This window comes from Neodiprion lecontei, chromosome 3, assembly GCF_021901455.1.
Source record: "Neodiprion lecontei isolate iyNeoLeco1 chromosome 3, iyNeoLeco1.1, whole genome shotgun sequence".
Lineage (NCBI taxonomy): Eukaryota > Metazoa > Arthropoda > Insecta > Hymenoptera > Diprionidae > Neodiprion > Neodiprion lecontei.
This window is the reverse complement of record NC_060262.1, coordinates 42,510,527-42,528,073: the sequence shown is the minus strand read 5'-3', so window position 1 is coordinate 42,528,073 and position 17,547 is coordinate 42,510,527. Positions and strand designations below refer to the sequence as shown.

Here is a 17,547-nt window from a genome sequence, read left to right as displayed (position 1 = left end):
CGCGCTGTTTGAGCGCATTGAAACCTTGCGCCATGTTACCACGGTATTCAGTCGCGCGCCAACTCTCGAATCGTGCGTGAGTTTTATCTCGTGGTTCTACACGTTGCGGACTCCGTTGGCGCTGTTGATAAAAAAAAAAAAAAAATAAGAATAAAGAAGTCAGGTTTCGTGCGACGCTTCTCCCTGTTATGTATATTATATACGCGAACGAGGAGAGGAGTTAAAAATAAAGGAACATTAAAAGAGCGCGAGAGTAGAGTTATAAAAATACATACGCGCGGACACTTATCCGATGAAATTGAAAGCAACCGAAGAGCGAAATGTACCCGTACCGTTGGCTCTAGATAACAGACTCATCGCCGGGGGCAATAACTCACACGTGTTCCTCAACTCCGGGCAATTTAATAACAAACACGTAATACGCGGGCTAATTCTTGTGAGACGCGCGTGAATGAGCCTGGCCTACGCCTCCCTCCTACGACTGACATTATCGCGGAGGCGGGTCGTCGTCGAACACGACCGAGATACTCGCGTGTAAGATATTCGGTGGATGAACAGTGTGCAGCGAGGAGCGGATACGTCAGGTATACATGGTGAATCTTTGCCGTGGGGTGAGGAGGGTTTTTTTCGTCAGTACAACAAGAAAGTATACGTGCGAACTATTGTATACCGATATTGCGCGCACATACGCAAGTGAACATCCCACCGCATACTCGAGGTTTTCAAGAATTTTGATAAAGTGACAGTTTGTTAATTTGAAAGTTACCGGGCTTTTATGTGTTATACATTTATACGTATATATAACAAGGAGGGAGAAAAGTAGCAGGCCGTGCGTTCCGCATCGGCGTACGAGAAGAGACTTGGAAGAGTTTGAGTCCGCGGTATTATGCGGGAGTGAAGATCGGTGAAGTTCGAATAGTCTGTCAATGATGGAATCACCGGTGATGTACGAATCAGCTGCGCATCAGGCGCAGTCCCAAGGTGTTCCGGCGGACCTTAAGAAATCCTCCCAAGTGTTGAACAACAACTCGGCCCTTCAAGTGAACCACAACCAGCAGTCCGGCGGCACGGGCGGAACGGGGGTTAACAAGGTGTCGGCGAGCAAGGCGACCCTCAACCAGCAGTACGCCGAGCACTGCGCGGCAGCGGGCGAACTGACGGACCTCAACACACCCGAGATATCGCTCGATCTTCAGCATCTGATCGACGATTCACACTTCAACGATGGACTCCTCGACATGTTGGGGGGCGGTAACGGGAACGGGAATAACGCCAGCGGCGGCGGCGGCGGCGGAGGCGGAGGCCCAGGTTCCAACGGAATGAAGCACTCGCGAAACGCCGGGTTCCCAGGGCGAACGACGCTCGCCTACATGCCGCAGCCCGTACACAGCGGCGCGAGCTATCACCAAGGGAGCAACAGCTGCAGCGACAGCAACAGCTCGAGTTCCGAGTCCCCCAGCATAAAGGAAGAGCCCCTCGACCCCGCCGACTATCGGCGTCACTGCCCTCAGTACCCCGCAGGTGCCGGCGCCTACAGCCCGGCGAACGGCGCCGGTCCCTTCGCGAACGGGGGGCCGACCTTCACGACCTTGACGCCCAGCACGGTCCCCGGGGGTCACCAGCAGCCGCGGGTCCCCATGAAACCCGTCATGTCGCACCAGCACCAGCACCAGCACCCCCACCCCCATCAGCACCAGCACCAACACCAGCACCAGCACCCTCAGCATGCTGCGGCCGCCGCGGCCGCGGCAGCGGCGAGGAAACAGTCAAAGAGCATCGACAAAGCGAGCGACGAGTACCGGCGTCGCAGGGAGCGGAACAACATTGCGGTGAGGAAGAGCCGCGAGAAGGCTAAGGTCCGTTCGAGGGAGACCGAGGAGAAGGTGAAACTACTCGTCAAAGACAACGACCTCCTCAAAAAGAGGATCGAACTCCTTACCGAAGAGCTGAGCGTCCTCAGGTCGCTCTTCAGCAGCGTCGGCGTGGTACCTGAGCAGCTACAGCGCGAGATCTCGAGGCATCTCGATCAGTTCCAACAGCACGCTGTCGGGCCCATGTAGCAGCGGCTCCCGCGATCCTCCCGTCAAATCCCATGCAAAGCTCGTTGCTTCGGCCCTCGAGCTCCGGCTTCTTCGCTCCGCCGTCCCCAGGGAACGAGTAGCTATTCGAGGAGACTCCGAGGAATAGAGCTGCAGGAAATTGGGCCCGATTCGTCGCGCGACACCCACGTTTACCGTTACGCACGGTCGTCGGTCAATAACTGCGGCATATTCATGTAATAATAAGCGAAAATTGCTAAACGAACAATCGTATAGTCGTATATGTATATGTACAGTGATTTAACGAAGAACAGTTACATTATTTATACACCTACTACGACGGCCATGACTGTATGTACTACAGGTATACGAGCTTCCTCGTCCATGTATTGCGTGTGCATTACGACCCGGCGAACAGTTCGCGTGAACCGAAAGGATTCGCAGGTGAGGCAGGCAAAGTTGAATCTGTTTAGGTGATACCATGTTTCGCGTTAACCACTCTCGATTGACCGAACGCTTCACAGAATCCTCGTGGTACGCGCGTATACGTTGAATGTACAATATGAATGCTGTGGGGTATAATTGTGCAGTATAATTGTGGTATTGCAATTGTACATACATTTCATTATTATGCATATCTACCCACATAATTACGTGTATATGCGTGAATGGGGCATCGTCACCTACACAGTTCCCGTGAGCCTGTACCTATCTACCTACTTACCTACCTACCTACCTACCTACCTACCTACCTACCTGGTATATCAATCTAGTTGCGTGGGCATTGAAAACTGGCGACGACGGCCTTCTCCGCTTTCATTTGATTATTACAGAACCGCCATTCTATCATAGGTACATACTGCAGTCTTCTATACTCAAGATGAAATTGCCTGTGTGTGTACCCATTACTTATACGCGTATCAACGGTGGGGTTGTCAAACGGTCGTGCGGAATATCGATGCAACGTGACCGCTGCCAGCAGCCCGTAATATTCATTTCTTACCTTGGTTTTATAACCTATATCCACTTTAATCTTACGTTAGAAAAAAAAAGAAAGTAAACGTCCCGTAAGATCGGGTCGTCTCTGCGCGAAGATACTTGGTTCAACGGTTCAATTTTTATACATACATACATATATATATATATATATTCATGTATTGTAACAAATTTACATCGTTGTATATTCCGTTCATGGCGTTGTGATTACGTACGATTATTACGTTATTATGATTATTGATAGATATAATATTGTTATATCAATTATTATTGTTATTATTATTATTATTATTATCATTACACACTTTTTCGTAAATGCCCCGTCGACATGATCATTTGTTTGACATTTATATATGCAGTCACATCATCCTATACTGTATATCATAAATTCACACCGATACGCCGGAAAACACCAAGCAATTCATGTACACATAGGTCCGTCGTTACGTATGAGATTCTGCTAAATTGCGATTATCGTCATTATTATAAGTTGTATAAGAATCGTAATCATTATGTTTGATGTGTAACTGTTAATTATGATCGTAGATATTATCATACGCTAATAACAATAACGACATATATATTTGTTGTTGTTGTTGTTGTTATTGTTACTACTACTGATACATATTATCATCATCATCATCATCGTTATTATTATTATTATTATTATTCTTATTATTATTATTATTATTATTGTTAATATTAATATTATTACCATCACTGTCGTAAATAATAGTTACCGAATATGCTGTACTAGCTCTATCGATAGAAATTTAATGTATTTATAATTAAGCAGTTTTATCTTAAGCCCCCGATCCGACACTGTACTATATGTCTGTTATCCGCATCCCATAATAACCTGTTGTATTATAATCATAAACATATGCATATGAAATACAAAAATATATATTAAATATGTATATGTATATTTAATATATACGTATGTTAAGCGTAAAATAATTTTAACTATGTAATGTATAGAAAGTTTAATACGTATTTTCATTAGAGAATTTAATATTATTATTGAAAATATATACTTATCGTAACAACGTATTTTATTTAGACATGTGTTTGAGCCATCGTCTGCAGTATCGTGTATATAGTATACTCACATGTACAACAATAAACGTTGGCTCAAACGCGGTCTAGTTATTGAGTTACCGTAACGTGTGAAGCAGGCTTCATTTGTTCATTTGTTCATTCGGTTGATTGTGCGAGAGATAGGAAGAGAGCGATTGAGATATTTTATTTTATGTAACAATAATGTAAAGAGACATATTCGTTGTGAATGCGTGCGTATAATAAATAGTATACATATATATATATATACATACATATATATACATACATGTATATGTATACAAATTCTACACCGTACGTTTTAAGCATGCATTGTGTATTTACGTATATTCACAACGTATATGATATTTATGCGCCGAGATTAACCGGATTACGGTGTACGGTTGTCTATTATACACATACATATATATGTAATACTTATATATAAATATGTATATTTACATATATATGTATATCATATATAGATATTTATCTGATAATTGTCTATATGCACAAATATATTTTGATATAAAATTTATAACGCCTTTTTTTACTCATACAATATTCCGCATATAATTCTTTGCCATACCCAATCAACGCATTCCGTATTATCCTTCGTCAAAATTAACCACGTCGAGTGATTTTCTAATTTCAAACACTGCACGTACAACGTACGTTCGAAACACCACGGTATGCCTGCGCATCCCTGTGTTATGTATACCTATGTATGCAGTGACTTACTGCATAAGTGTAGGTGTATGTATGTACATGTGTATAATATGTACCGATGTGCGCGAGGTTGAAATATAAGTATTTAAAAAATGATCTGAAAATATTCTCTCTTTCCATCTTTTATTTACTCAAGTCTGATCCCGTCTTATACTCACCATCGCGATATGCCGTCTAATTGTAATCGACATACACATATAATATATGTATAATATATATTCTCTCGCTCATCGTCGGATGGTGTTAAAGGTTTCGTCATCTTACGATAAAAAATCTACGCATATTATACGAAAGAATACGAGACATGTGTGATGGACGATGATTTTGATAACTTGAACGTCGCCGATGGTATTCATATCGGAGGTCCAGTCAGTTATGTAACTTTTGCATGTGAGACACGCGTTTGTCATCGAGCTCGACCTATATGTGCGAAACCTCTTACATTGGTGTAGTTAAAGATTTACATTGCTGCAGACTTCCCCGCCAATCCGAGCAGATAATACTGACACTTATAATTACACACGATTAAATACCGATACGAATATGTTTTCTAAATACGTCTCTAAGCTATAGCATGGATCGAAGACCTCTTGATAGGTTCTGAAGATCATCTATTGGACAAAATCTGTTGGGCCACCGTTTTTCCACGATTTATGGCGTAGCAGCGTTCCAGCTGCAAAAGTGACGATTGCTATGATATCTAAACACACGTATCGAGCTGAAGATTATCTGATAGTTTGGTATTCGATTTATCCACTTAAGGTTCCAGATCCGATTGGATCGGTCTGCCCGACGATTGCGTCCGGGCTAGAACCGTTATCGGAACCAGCCGAGTAACTATTTACTGTATCTACGTATTAATTGTCCATAGCGATACGTATTTACATTATATTCGCGCGGTAGCATTCACTTTCTAATTGAGGTTAGAAAAACTTTTAAACGCCTTGGGCATAACTTTTCCCAAACTTTCGTTCCTTGAAAATTGCTCTGAGGAAGAAATATTGGGTTAATACGACGCGACGTGTGCAGGCACTGCTTGATGACTGTGGTTTTCAAAGTTAATCATGTCAACACCTTGTATCCGGATTACCCGTCGAAGTCCATTGTTCAAAGAATTGCGATGTCTATTACGGAAATACAGAGAGTCTGATTTAGTGCAAACGCTTACCATTTTCGATCGGTATTTCAGAGGATTTATCCGAACACAGCAATCCGTGGTTCTTTGGAATTGAAAGAAATGTCGCTGTTATAAACAAAGTGATTCAAGCGAATGCTTGAAGTATCCAAACTTTCATACTTCGTCATACGCACGACCGGACACAACTGCAGTCAATCGGTAACGATTATTAAAAGTATAAGAATCAACCGTACTATGCAGCAATGTACAGTTGAAGTTACAAGCCGCAATGTCTTTTATAATTAGTTTATAACGTTTCGGAAAAACCAACTCTTCTTGTTATTATTAATGCATCGAAATGACAGGAAAGGCTGATTTCGGGGAGAAGGTTTATTACCGCGAATCTGCGGGTCGAGCCAAAATAAACAATTGAACGCGAGCGACAGAGACAGCTCGATTTTCAATTAAGAGTCGTATGTACCTAATGCTCGCTTGGGGAAGCCGTAGGCATGGAGCGAAGTCGAAGCTCGATCATCTACGCGATACGTAGTGTGAAGCGGGGCTTCACTGTTGTTTTTACGCTATCTTTACCCGCGGTTGTCGATCAGACACAATTAGTCGACTCTGCTGTGCTACCTGCACCGTGGTGGATAATGAAGAGAAGTAAGCTCCCTGTTTTTGCAAATTGTTCACGTAATAATGTGCATCAGAAAGCTTGAGCTTCGTTGACGCATTCGCTTGTAAATACCTGTGCCACGCTTTTCAGCATCGAGGCTGATCGCGAGTCCAACTCCTACGGCGTCCGAGACTATCCGAAGCTCGTTTTAGCTCGAGCGTTTTTCCGGCTACTTTCCCGAGTCTTTTCGTCGACGTATCTCTGCGTTTCCTTGCACATCTGGCTACTGCAGGCGGGAGTGCGAGAGCACTACATTCTCGCCAACACGACGCACGTATGAATGTATAAATTTGGTGTATCACGTAGGGTGGTTCATTTTTTGACTCTTTTTTAACTTACGGCCCGAAAGATTTGTGACGAATGCTGAAAAAAAATTTTCAGCAAACCTGGAGGAGGTAGGGAAATATTCAGAAGTCGCTAGCAACTATAATTATACAAATATTGCAATAATATAATTGGTAGCGACCTCTGAATATTTTCCTACCCCCTCCAATTTTTGCGATAGTTTTTTTTCTCAGTGTTTGTCACAAATCTTTCGAACGGTACCTTAAAAAAGAATCAAAAAAATGAACCACCTTAATACATATGAGTACTCAAGGTGCGACCGCCTTGCTCTTAGCAATGTGCAAGTGGGAAATTGTCGGTGATCAAATAAACACGTTTTCAGGCAGATTGAAAATGGTGCTTTTATGTCATTGCAATTCCCTGGAAAATTTTCGATAATGAACAGGACAAATAGCAGTAAATCTTAATACAATCGAAGTATTAATAGTTTTTGGACATAGGTAAATGTCAAATTTCTGTTTTCGCCTCGAAACAGCGAAAAAAACTGTTCTTTATTATTGCCGAACAGATGGTCACCAAGTGTCGGGAAGTGGAATACAAAAAAAGTCTAGAAGGCTGTAAATAACCTCCACCAGTGTTGTTCCTCAAAACTACGCCAAATTTCATCTGGCACCTGTTGGACGTTGAATAAGTTGTTACATTCAACTATAATGATTATCAGTATCGTGTACATGATTTTTGTCTTAAGAAAAAGAGAATTCATTCAATTGTCGGATCAAACGATATTTACATCGAGTACAAATCCACAAATTGGAACCAACGCGTACCAAGATATGGAATTTTAAAACAAAACTCAAAGTTGCAACCCTACGACGATAGGAATAATACTGATTAGAACTATATATTGTAGTTGACTGTACAACATGCACAGGCAGCACGAAAATACAAACTTGACTTTGGCCTGCGGTCAAACGTCCCTGTAATTTATGTATCTATGTCTTGAGCTCGGTAGTATTACGGACACTATGAAACAATTTTTTTAGGCGAATAACTGATGCTAAAACCTAGGTGTCACCATCAGAATGATCGCTGGTTAGTAATTTGATTTTAATTTCTTCATACGTGACTGTTGACCTTTTCGCGACATTTACTTGAACAGCTGTCCGTGTTGTTTACGTTACAGGTTTCCAGATTACACGATATGCAAACATGCGAATGAATTGTGACAAAATTTTTCACGAAACGTTCAAACGACGCCGCTTTACTCGCGAATCGACATTTCCTTCCATCCATTTGATGAACTTTAGAAGAAGCAGGAACGGTTATAATCAAAGCTGTGCAGGGGTTTCGGTCGACGGGGCTGAAAAAATAGAACCAGCGGTTTGCTACGGCTGGCAGAACAATACGTGACGTAATTCCGGGGTCGAATCCTCGTTGCCTCCTTTACGCGGTACAACTTACTCACAACCGCGGCCACAGGAAAGTGAAACTCTAGGAAACCGGGTCACACCTACATCGCGGCATCGGCGGGAGTTCGCGCTCTGGTGGGATCTCCGCGTCGCCACCGCGTCGCCGCTGCAGGCGTGTTAAACTCCGGCCTGTGGAAGTCACCGCACCATACTATAGAGTCCAAGGTTCTTCCGTCAGCGAAGAAGCTCAAGCCAGTTAGCCAAATTCAGCAAGATCCAAGGGTGAGTCGGACGGTGAAGAACAACACTATGGCCATTTGATGCAGTATATATATATATGTATGTGCCGGAATCGAAAGGTGCCTAGATCGCACGGAATTGGTAATAAGATCTTATCTCTTTCCTCGCTACACGGAGAAAATTCACCTCTATTTCTTGAATCACGTGTGGCGTTGCTTTGGCGATTTCTTGTTTTTACCTAGGCGTCCGTTTTGGTACCGTGCGTTGGGCAGGTGTATTATAGAGACGCGAAGTTGACGATTACCTACAGGAAACTAGGGTGAAGGGCGTTTGCAAATTGGTATCGGTGATAATTTATCACCATAGCAGTGCGTTAACGTGATATAGGTGAGTATAAAATCCATACAGCTCTCGGTGAATGATATTCGTCGCGTGCGTATGAAAGGAACGAACGTGGAACGAACCGCGCCGCGTATTCATAATATCTACCGACTCGGGCCGTCGTACGATACGCAGACGAACGCACGCACTCACGCACTCACGCATTCACGAGCACATCAAGACCCGCAGATCTCCACGCCTAGGGCTGGTCTAGTATGCGACCCATATTCCACGCCTGCATCTCTATATTAGACACATGTCCAGGGACGCGTCTAACTTCGTACAACCCCGGCTCTCCGATCCGCTGACGTAACGACACCGGTTCCTTTTGCTCTCCGCGATCACTCTCGTAGGCCAAACTGAATTCCAGCCGTTAACTAGCTCTAGGTATGCACGTATATACTTATGTATACTTACGCACAAGTCGCGACGGGCACCGTTCTCACAATCGGTGTCGGTATGTAGGTACGCAGGGCTGCGAGTATTAGTTCGACTCTGGAGAACGAGATACGACTCGGCGATCCAAGTGCATTTTTTGAGTGACCGCAGGAAACTGGTAGGGATAGAATATCAGTATTCACTTCGAATCCGGAACTTGTGCGAGATACAAACGACTGTCCGCGTTTCAAAAATGGATGCGGTATCAAGCCTGCGTACAGTGCAGTTATTTGGCAGTATTAGCCTCACGAGCTATGCAGGATATCTCCGATTTCTGAATATCTCTGGAATCGTTGGCGTTGAGCTGATACGATTTTAAGTTATCTTCAACAATGTAAGAGGCTTTAGTTTATACACGTTGATGCGTTCTGAATAATTAATTATACGTTTAATCTGGGAAAGCAAGTTTATCAGTTGGGTAGGAAATGTCTACAGCGCTGTTTGAAGGCGAACGACAACGTTTTAAAAAGTTGTATCCATTATCACAATACCTGAAGCGTCGAGAACACTTTGCCGCAAAATTAAACGCGCCTGTACTACACGCACCTATATCGGTCGAATATCTGTACTGCGTACCGTATCTACCTACGCAGACGTATCTCATGCGTGCGTAAATGTATCTAGTTTCGCGTGGGTCAAGTTGTCTGTATACAATCTACGCACGTACAGATACGTCGGCATGTGTTAATGCAAAAAGCAAAGCTCGGCGGTATAAAGAGCGTGGATGGTACATACACGTAGACAAGCTGCGCGTGGTTATAAGCGTTTGACGCTATTTTTAAAATTAGACTAAACTCTCACCTTTGACTGTTATAGCCTTACAGACAACTTGCCACGACAGACGACGCGTACATTATTACGGATCATTTGATCAAGGGAAAGTTGGTTCGACGAGATGCTTCCTAAATCAGAAAACAATAATTAGCAATGAGCTATAATAAACGTTTCACCGTAATTTCTTATTTGTTCCTTTTTTCCATATCCTGTAACGAATCTTTCACTTTTCCGACCTTGAATTAGGGAGGGTTCGACACGCTGGCCACCTGCTAGCTACGTTGTTAGATACACATATATTAGGTATATACCAGCAATCCGTCGCGGCTCCGCCCGCGAATATTTTCAAATACCTCTTGTGGCAAAACTCTTAGATACAGTCTAAGAATTTTTTGTGGATCTCATTGAGACCTTGGAAACTCAGCTTGAACATTAGAACCTTCCTCTATCTGTCAGAGTTTAGTCAGAGTTCGCTTTGGTGTGCGATCCAGTTCCAGCTTGGCTCACCAACATCGTTATATGTCCAAAACTATTCGTCTCTTTGTAACGAAATGTAGACTAAAACCTATTAAAACGTTGTAGTTATCCAAAGATCGAAAATCCAAAATCGGTTCAGTAGTTCTAGAGTTATATGCGAACATATACGGACAGACAGATAGAGAACCGTCGAGTTTTATGTATGCATGTGGAAGAGAAGATTACAGCGCTACAAGCATGAGGGTGTTTCGGAAAAAGATAAATGGCGATGTTCCACCGTGGCACTCCCTAAAAAATTTGTCTAGGTCAAAAGAAATATTCTGTAAAAAGTGATTGTCTTACGTTACGTGGAAAATTGCGCTCATTTTATTGTTTACTTTTTTTTCACATTTTTTTGTACATGTGAAACAACACGTTGTAGCTCTTCAATTGTTATTTCTTTCCTGATATTTATATTCAATCCAAAGATTACGATCCATAACACAGTCGTATTTTAACCGGGAATCTTACTCTCGAAAATTAAAAGTTTCTATTAAATTATAACTAATTCATAGTTAATAATGAAAAGATCGTCGGATAAACTTCTCAAACATCAACTTGAGACCTTAAAGTTACAAGTGTGGGTTTTCTTAGTGACGTAAATTGTTATTATGATCGATGTAAGCGGTAAGAAAAAAATTTTACTCACGATTCGTCATTAATTAAAAAAGATGTGTGTGAAGGTGAAAAATCAACTGACAATGAGCGTGATCTTCCACACAACATAGAACGCTCATCTATTGTCAGAACCTTTCTTTTAACCTAAACAAAATTTTTGGAGGGTGCCGTGGTGGAAAATCACAAATAATTTTTTTCTCAAACATCCTTACAAGCATATTGGCAAATATACTGCGTCCACAATTTGTCAGCACCCGGGTCATCAAAGAAAGCCACGATCAGTGATAGCAAGCGATCTTTTGAAGCTCGACGAATGGTATCTCTGATAGGTACAAACTTACATAGGCAGCCATATAATCCACGTTGTATCGGGGCGCGAGGATACAAATGTGTGTAGAAATCACTATCGAAGATCTGCCTGGAAGTCAATATGATTTGGCTTACTAAAAGTTACAGTTCTCATCTCCAACTGGGTTACAGGCGGGTTGCCCACCCTCAACTAATATTTAGGTTGACCTGACTTCGTTATACGCGCTCTCTCGCCTTCCGCCTGCACATTCAGCTGCTGCTGGGATGCTGCAGCCGAATCACGAATGTATTTCTCGTCTTTCCTCAGGCCGCTTCAGAGTTGCTCGTCTGTGAGTCCATGCACGACAGATTAAACATGCACCCGGTAACCATGCCCAAGTGCAATTCGTACGTACGTGCGTGCGTGAAGATACCCTAACTTTAGACTGACCCCAGTTTATTTATATTCAATGTTACCCTCCGTTTTATATAATATGCAACTGACTTAAAGCTGGCTGGTTGCCTACAATGATGGATTACACCTTATTCAAGCGATGGAAGTCAGTGATGTTTGCGCGTTCTTCAATCTTTTATACACTCGCTTCGAGTTACCACCGTTTTTCGTTGAAATTTTCCGAGAATACAGAATGCGTCAAATTGTACTCCAAGTACCAATAGGGGATGAGGTTTTTTTTCGATTTCCAGGCCAACTGAAAGTAGGTAGTGATTGGCGGATGTTGTGACACTTACCACGTTATTCCTGTGCGTAGATAATCGGGGACCACAGTTGTCAGTCTGATCGCAAGTGGCGCACAATCGTTGATCTACTTTGCCGCGAAATTCCGGTGTTCCGAAATGAAAAAGTATTTTGTTTGGACGATTGAAGAATTTAAACAGGTTAGTTTGCCATGGTGCTTTTCTCCAAATGAAAAGAAAAAGATCTTCTGTAAGGGAAATGAATTTTATCGTAATATTGTATGCTTGAATAGGAATTATAACCAACGATGGTGCTGCCACCAAGCTTCAAGAGTTGGCAGTGTGGTTCCCCATTAACCTCAATTATCATAGATTCACGTTTATGATGGTTGTTTTTGTTTCTATGACGATGACTTCGTGCAGTGGTTGTTTAGAATACCATTTAAACGATAAAGGTGATTAAAGTGGAAAGCGGAACTTGGTTTTCATGTATTTGGAAATTTGATTGATTGAAAGGTCCTTTGATGATGTTTGTCATACACGGAATATTTGTCGTTTGCCATATTTTGAACAATTTCTATCCTTTATTTATAAATTAATATTGACGATTTGAGATCAATGGTAACGTGAGAAACATAATAATTAAGCGATAAATCGTTAGTCCCTGACTACATAAATAGGTATACCGACCGTGCAACGTACGCTAAAAGGTGTACGAGGCGACTCACCGGATAGAGCCTAATTCAAAAAGAAAATGATGTAGGTATACCGGGTGAGGAGAAGGGAGAGGTTGATGCGCGCGGGTTGATACGAGCAATAACGGAATAACACCGGGACTTTGTTATTTTGTTATTCGTTTGAAAATTCTTCAATCGTCACCGCCTGTCGTGGATCGCGCGGCTGTTAATTTTACTGGATAATAATACATGTGTATACTCGTTATAAATATATTACAAACTGTACTTGTGTAACCTCGCATTTCACCGATCATTATTAATTCTGATTATACACGTGATGCTCTTATATACCTTGCGCTATATTATTCATTGTGTCGTCTCTACATCAAGGATTTACACCCATACGCTTTTTGCAATTTCTAGTTTTTTATTGTTTTTTACAATTTTTTACCGGATCTTTCAACATCAGGAATTATCGATTGCAACAATTTACATCCTATCATACACACAGTCAACCCAAAGACACATTTGGTTACCGCATTGGTGTGGATCTAAAGTCTCACAAGGAAGGTATCCCAGGTCGATCTCTCCGATTTGATTTCTTTTGTAGTATGATATAGTAGACTAAAATCTAAGCGACGCGTATTGTTTTTTTCATCCGACATTAAACACTTCAAGGGAGTGAAACCACCCTCCAAAGTGAGGCATGCCAAGGTGTGATCTGGCAATTTTGTTTTTTCAATTATACGTCAAATTGCCCCTTGACGTGGCTTACTTTGGAGGGTGGTTTCACCCCTTCAAAGTGTTTAATGGCAGATAATAAAAAAAACACGTATCGCTTAGTTTTTAATCCACAATAACATATTACAAAAGTAATGAAATCGGAGCGATCGAACCGGGATACCTTCGTTGTCAAAGGATCGAGGCATTGGTTGGTATCCAGTACGGTAGCACGTACATAGAACCATCCGCATACTTACCATAAGATAAGCAATCTGTAGGCTAAACCTGAGTATGAGACAGTCAAGAGCCCCAGGGCTGTGGATTCGGTGGTGCGACCGCGTCTGTCACTCTCACAATCAGTGCAGCTACCTCGTCTGTATGCCCGCTGACGGGTGTAATTGCTTGCCTGCTTGCTTGCCTGAGGCGTCGGTTGTCCAGCTGCGATATACTTACTTACCGGCACTTCGGGACGCGAATGGCAATTACTTACGCACCTACCTATAACGTGGGCCGATGGATCTACCATATCTCTGTTTTTCTACAAGTCTCTCGTACTCACTACCTCAAGGCGACCCCGCGCGCTCGTTTGCTCTTGCCATTCGCCGCGCTAAACGCGTTTACAGAACCACTCTTACTCTCTTAGAAGTTGTAAAAAGTCTTACACTGCACCTATTACCTCTCAAGCAGTTCTTACGCTCGATCTTGCGGCACTCGGTGTGTCTATGCTGCCGATGCTGCGGTCTTATTGCGTGCTGTGGGCGGAGAAAAAGTTTATGAAAAAACTTTCGCAAAGAAACGAAAGTATAAACATGATATTGCGACACGTACATTTTTTGTCCTTCACATTTTCCTCGTTTTAGAGTTTTGCAATCAACTATATGTTGACGGATATTTGAAAAGAAAACGGTCAATCGGACCGGTGTGAGCAATTAAATAAAAATCAGAGGAATAAAATGAAACTAGGTGTTTCTGTTACAGTCATCCACCATACGAAAGAACTTGATCACTAGTTCGTTCGTATCATCGGTTTTTCATCTGGTTGAAGGACTTTTCCCAATTTATCGGAACGTTCTTACTAATCGATCTTCCTATTTATTTTTCTACATTCTTCATTGGGAAAACAAAAATAAGTGCACAAGAAGTCTAAACTAAAATGAATAATACGCTTTTAGAGTGTTTCAATAATAATCGAAACACCGAATTGAAGCGGTGTGCAAAGAATGCTGTCGAGGTTCGAATTATAGGAACAGCACAGGACCCGCGGCCTTGCCGGAGGAATCTAGGAAGAAACCTTCGACAGTCTCGTTTATCGAATTCTCGGATCAGTAATCGGTGTACTTGTATCCGTATATATACCTCCATAACGGACATTTATCGCAAGCGAAGATGGGAATTGTAACGACGCGGCGGAAGACTCGATCCGTGAAGTGAATGGAAAAAACAAGGTCTCGTCTCGTGTGTCCCGGAGTTATTTCCTGTACGTTTAGCTCGTGATTAGTTTTCCTCACTTCTTCTCCCAGCCGCCTATCATGTCTACAGTGTTAACCGACTCGCCTCCGTCATCCTTTGTCATTCTATACCCGCAGTGTTAGCACTCGCATTGTTATACTGTCGTATAAACGCGATAGGAACCAGTACAACTTACTGTTAATACGCTGCAATTAGGGGGTATGTTTCATTCCGTACCTAATCTACTCCGTTATGACGTATCTGCACATCAAAACTACTCAGCGATGCCGTAACCTTTCTAACCTACTGAAAAATGTTTACATTTTGTTGTTCGAGATGCGTTAGAGGCATGGACAAAAACTAAACATTCTGAACTATTCTGTGGTCGGAGTAAAAACGGATTCGTACGGGAATCGGTAGGCTCGAGTGTATAGGCCGCATTTACGGTTTATGAACCAGCGTCAAGCGTGACTGACGTAAAGAGTATGGAATGAAGACGTCTTTGTTGTTTTATTCGCTCTTAGCTTCCGCGGTCCCATAGAATCATTGAATTTTGTAACAAACCTTTCGCGCCGATGTCTCGGTTTGATTCTCACCTAAAAACGAACAAGTTCCCAGCTACGCGTATAACGTAGCTGCGTAATTCAATGTGCTTTCAAAAGTCCAAAGAATAAAATGTTAGGCTTATTCTTTCGGTCACTGTGTCTGCAGTTGTTCGCGAAAAAAAAAAAAAAAAAGTAGCGAAACACATAGAACGATTCTTGAGAAAGCCGTTCAAACGAACGAAACTTCAGCTGATTATCCGATTATTATTTCTTCGTGCTGATACAACGAGCGGATAGAGAGCGTCAGCGATTCTTGTGCACAAGAAAAGTGCAGGAAATTTATCGAACATGCGCGAGGACGACGAGGAATCGTTTTTTCCTCAACTATGACTCCTGCGGTTATAATTACACCTTGGTGTGTGGAACTTCTTGAATCTTCATCGGTTTGCAGATTTATAAGTTTTACCCCGCGGGGATATCTTATGGTATGATATTTAAGATAATATCGTATAAACGTAAAGTTCACAAAAACTATGAGATTACCGCGGTTCTTCAAGCAGCAGCACATGTTTATTAACGTGCATATATTTTGTACCCACACACGCGTACCGCATTCTTAAATGATGTAGCGAGTGCTGAATTGAGCGGAAAAAATGCAGATACGACAGATGACTCGACACATATGCATCGTTATTTATGGGGTAGGAGTCTCGGGGGGGCGTTGACTTTTCAATAATGATCGTTCGTTGCGCCGCGGTGAAGTCGCTGATAGAATGAATTGGTCAAGCAGAGAACCGTGGTGCTGTGATGCAAACGCTTTCTTGCGCCTTCGCGACGGATGAGAAAAAAGTGATACGCTCAAGTACACGAGATAAAACCGCTTACCGCGCCCTCCTCGCTTCGCCTACTTTCGTTGCTGTTCTACAGGCGATTATACAGGCTGCTCTATCCCTTTGAGTCACAGTGGTCAGTATTCTTACCACCTGTTTTATACCAATTTTTTTAATACTCGGAGAACTTTGAAAACATATTTCTTTGCGGTTTTTTTACTATTTTTAAGAGTATCTTAATACGTTTTCAATACCCGAGAGAAATTGTTCCGATATAATGTAAATTATTATTGTTAGAAACAAATTTATTGGAAAAATCTTGAAAATTGAAGACATAATTCATTTTCGAGAAAGTAACTACTGTACACATATTAATGGCTTACATAAATTATTCGTTTTCGGGGTCGCTGATTACAAATCGGAAGTCGTATTTTGAAAATTCAGTATGGCGAATGCAATCAGCGACCACTAAAGCCACTGCATAGAGTTTTTTAACGATAATATGCAAAATACTAGCAGATTTCGAGTATCGAACTTGGCATCTTGTAGCTGATTTGTGAATTTAAAGCAGTAAATCGATTCACATACGATTTCGAAAAGATCACGCAGCTCAAATATCATGTAATCTTACCATTCAAGTGGTGACAAATTTTTGCGAGCTCAAGAAATTGTGTAATCTGTGTAATTTTTCGGTATAGTTTGCACTTCTTTGCTCTCTTTCGTGTTTCAAGTGTAAAGACCTGTAATATAATTCAGCGTTAAATTGCCGGAACTTGTTAAATCATCGTCTGCGCTTGACGGACGCGACATTTTCCAATTATTATACAATTAATTGCTTTCCATTTAATGAATGTGACCGTTAAATATGTAAGGTTCGCTCTTTTTGAACAACAGTTCAATAACACTATAGGTATGTAATTAGTGACGGAAGTCGAGGTGATGAAGACTGCAGAAAATCGAGCATTCTAAAATTGTAAATTTTGATGCGCTTACTGAAAACAGAGACGGGAGTGAAGTAGAAAAGGAGAGAGGGGTTTTCATTTTCTTCAATCTAACTAGTGA

The 17,547-nt window shown here is 41.9% G+C and overlaps 1 protein-coding gene across 1 annotated transcript; it reads left to right on the top strand.

Annotated features, from left to right (window-relative positions):
• LOC107227872 (CCAAT/enhancer-binding protein) lies at window positions 1-3,955 on the top strand. Its single transcript, XM_015669149.2, has one exon. It carries the CDS (start codon window positions 927-929, stop codon window positions 2,058-2,060), a length of 1,134 nt encoding a protein of 377 aa, XP_015524635.1. The 5' UTR covers window positions 1-926; the 3' UTR covers window positions 2,061-3,955.
• Window positions 3,956-17,547: the final 13,592 nt, after the last annotated feature.

Coding starts and splice junctions, on each gene's coding strand:
- LOC107227872 (XM_015669149.2), top strand. CDS start 927: ATGATGGAATCACCGGTGATGTACGAATCAGCTGCGCATCAGGCGCAG.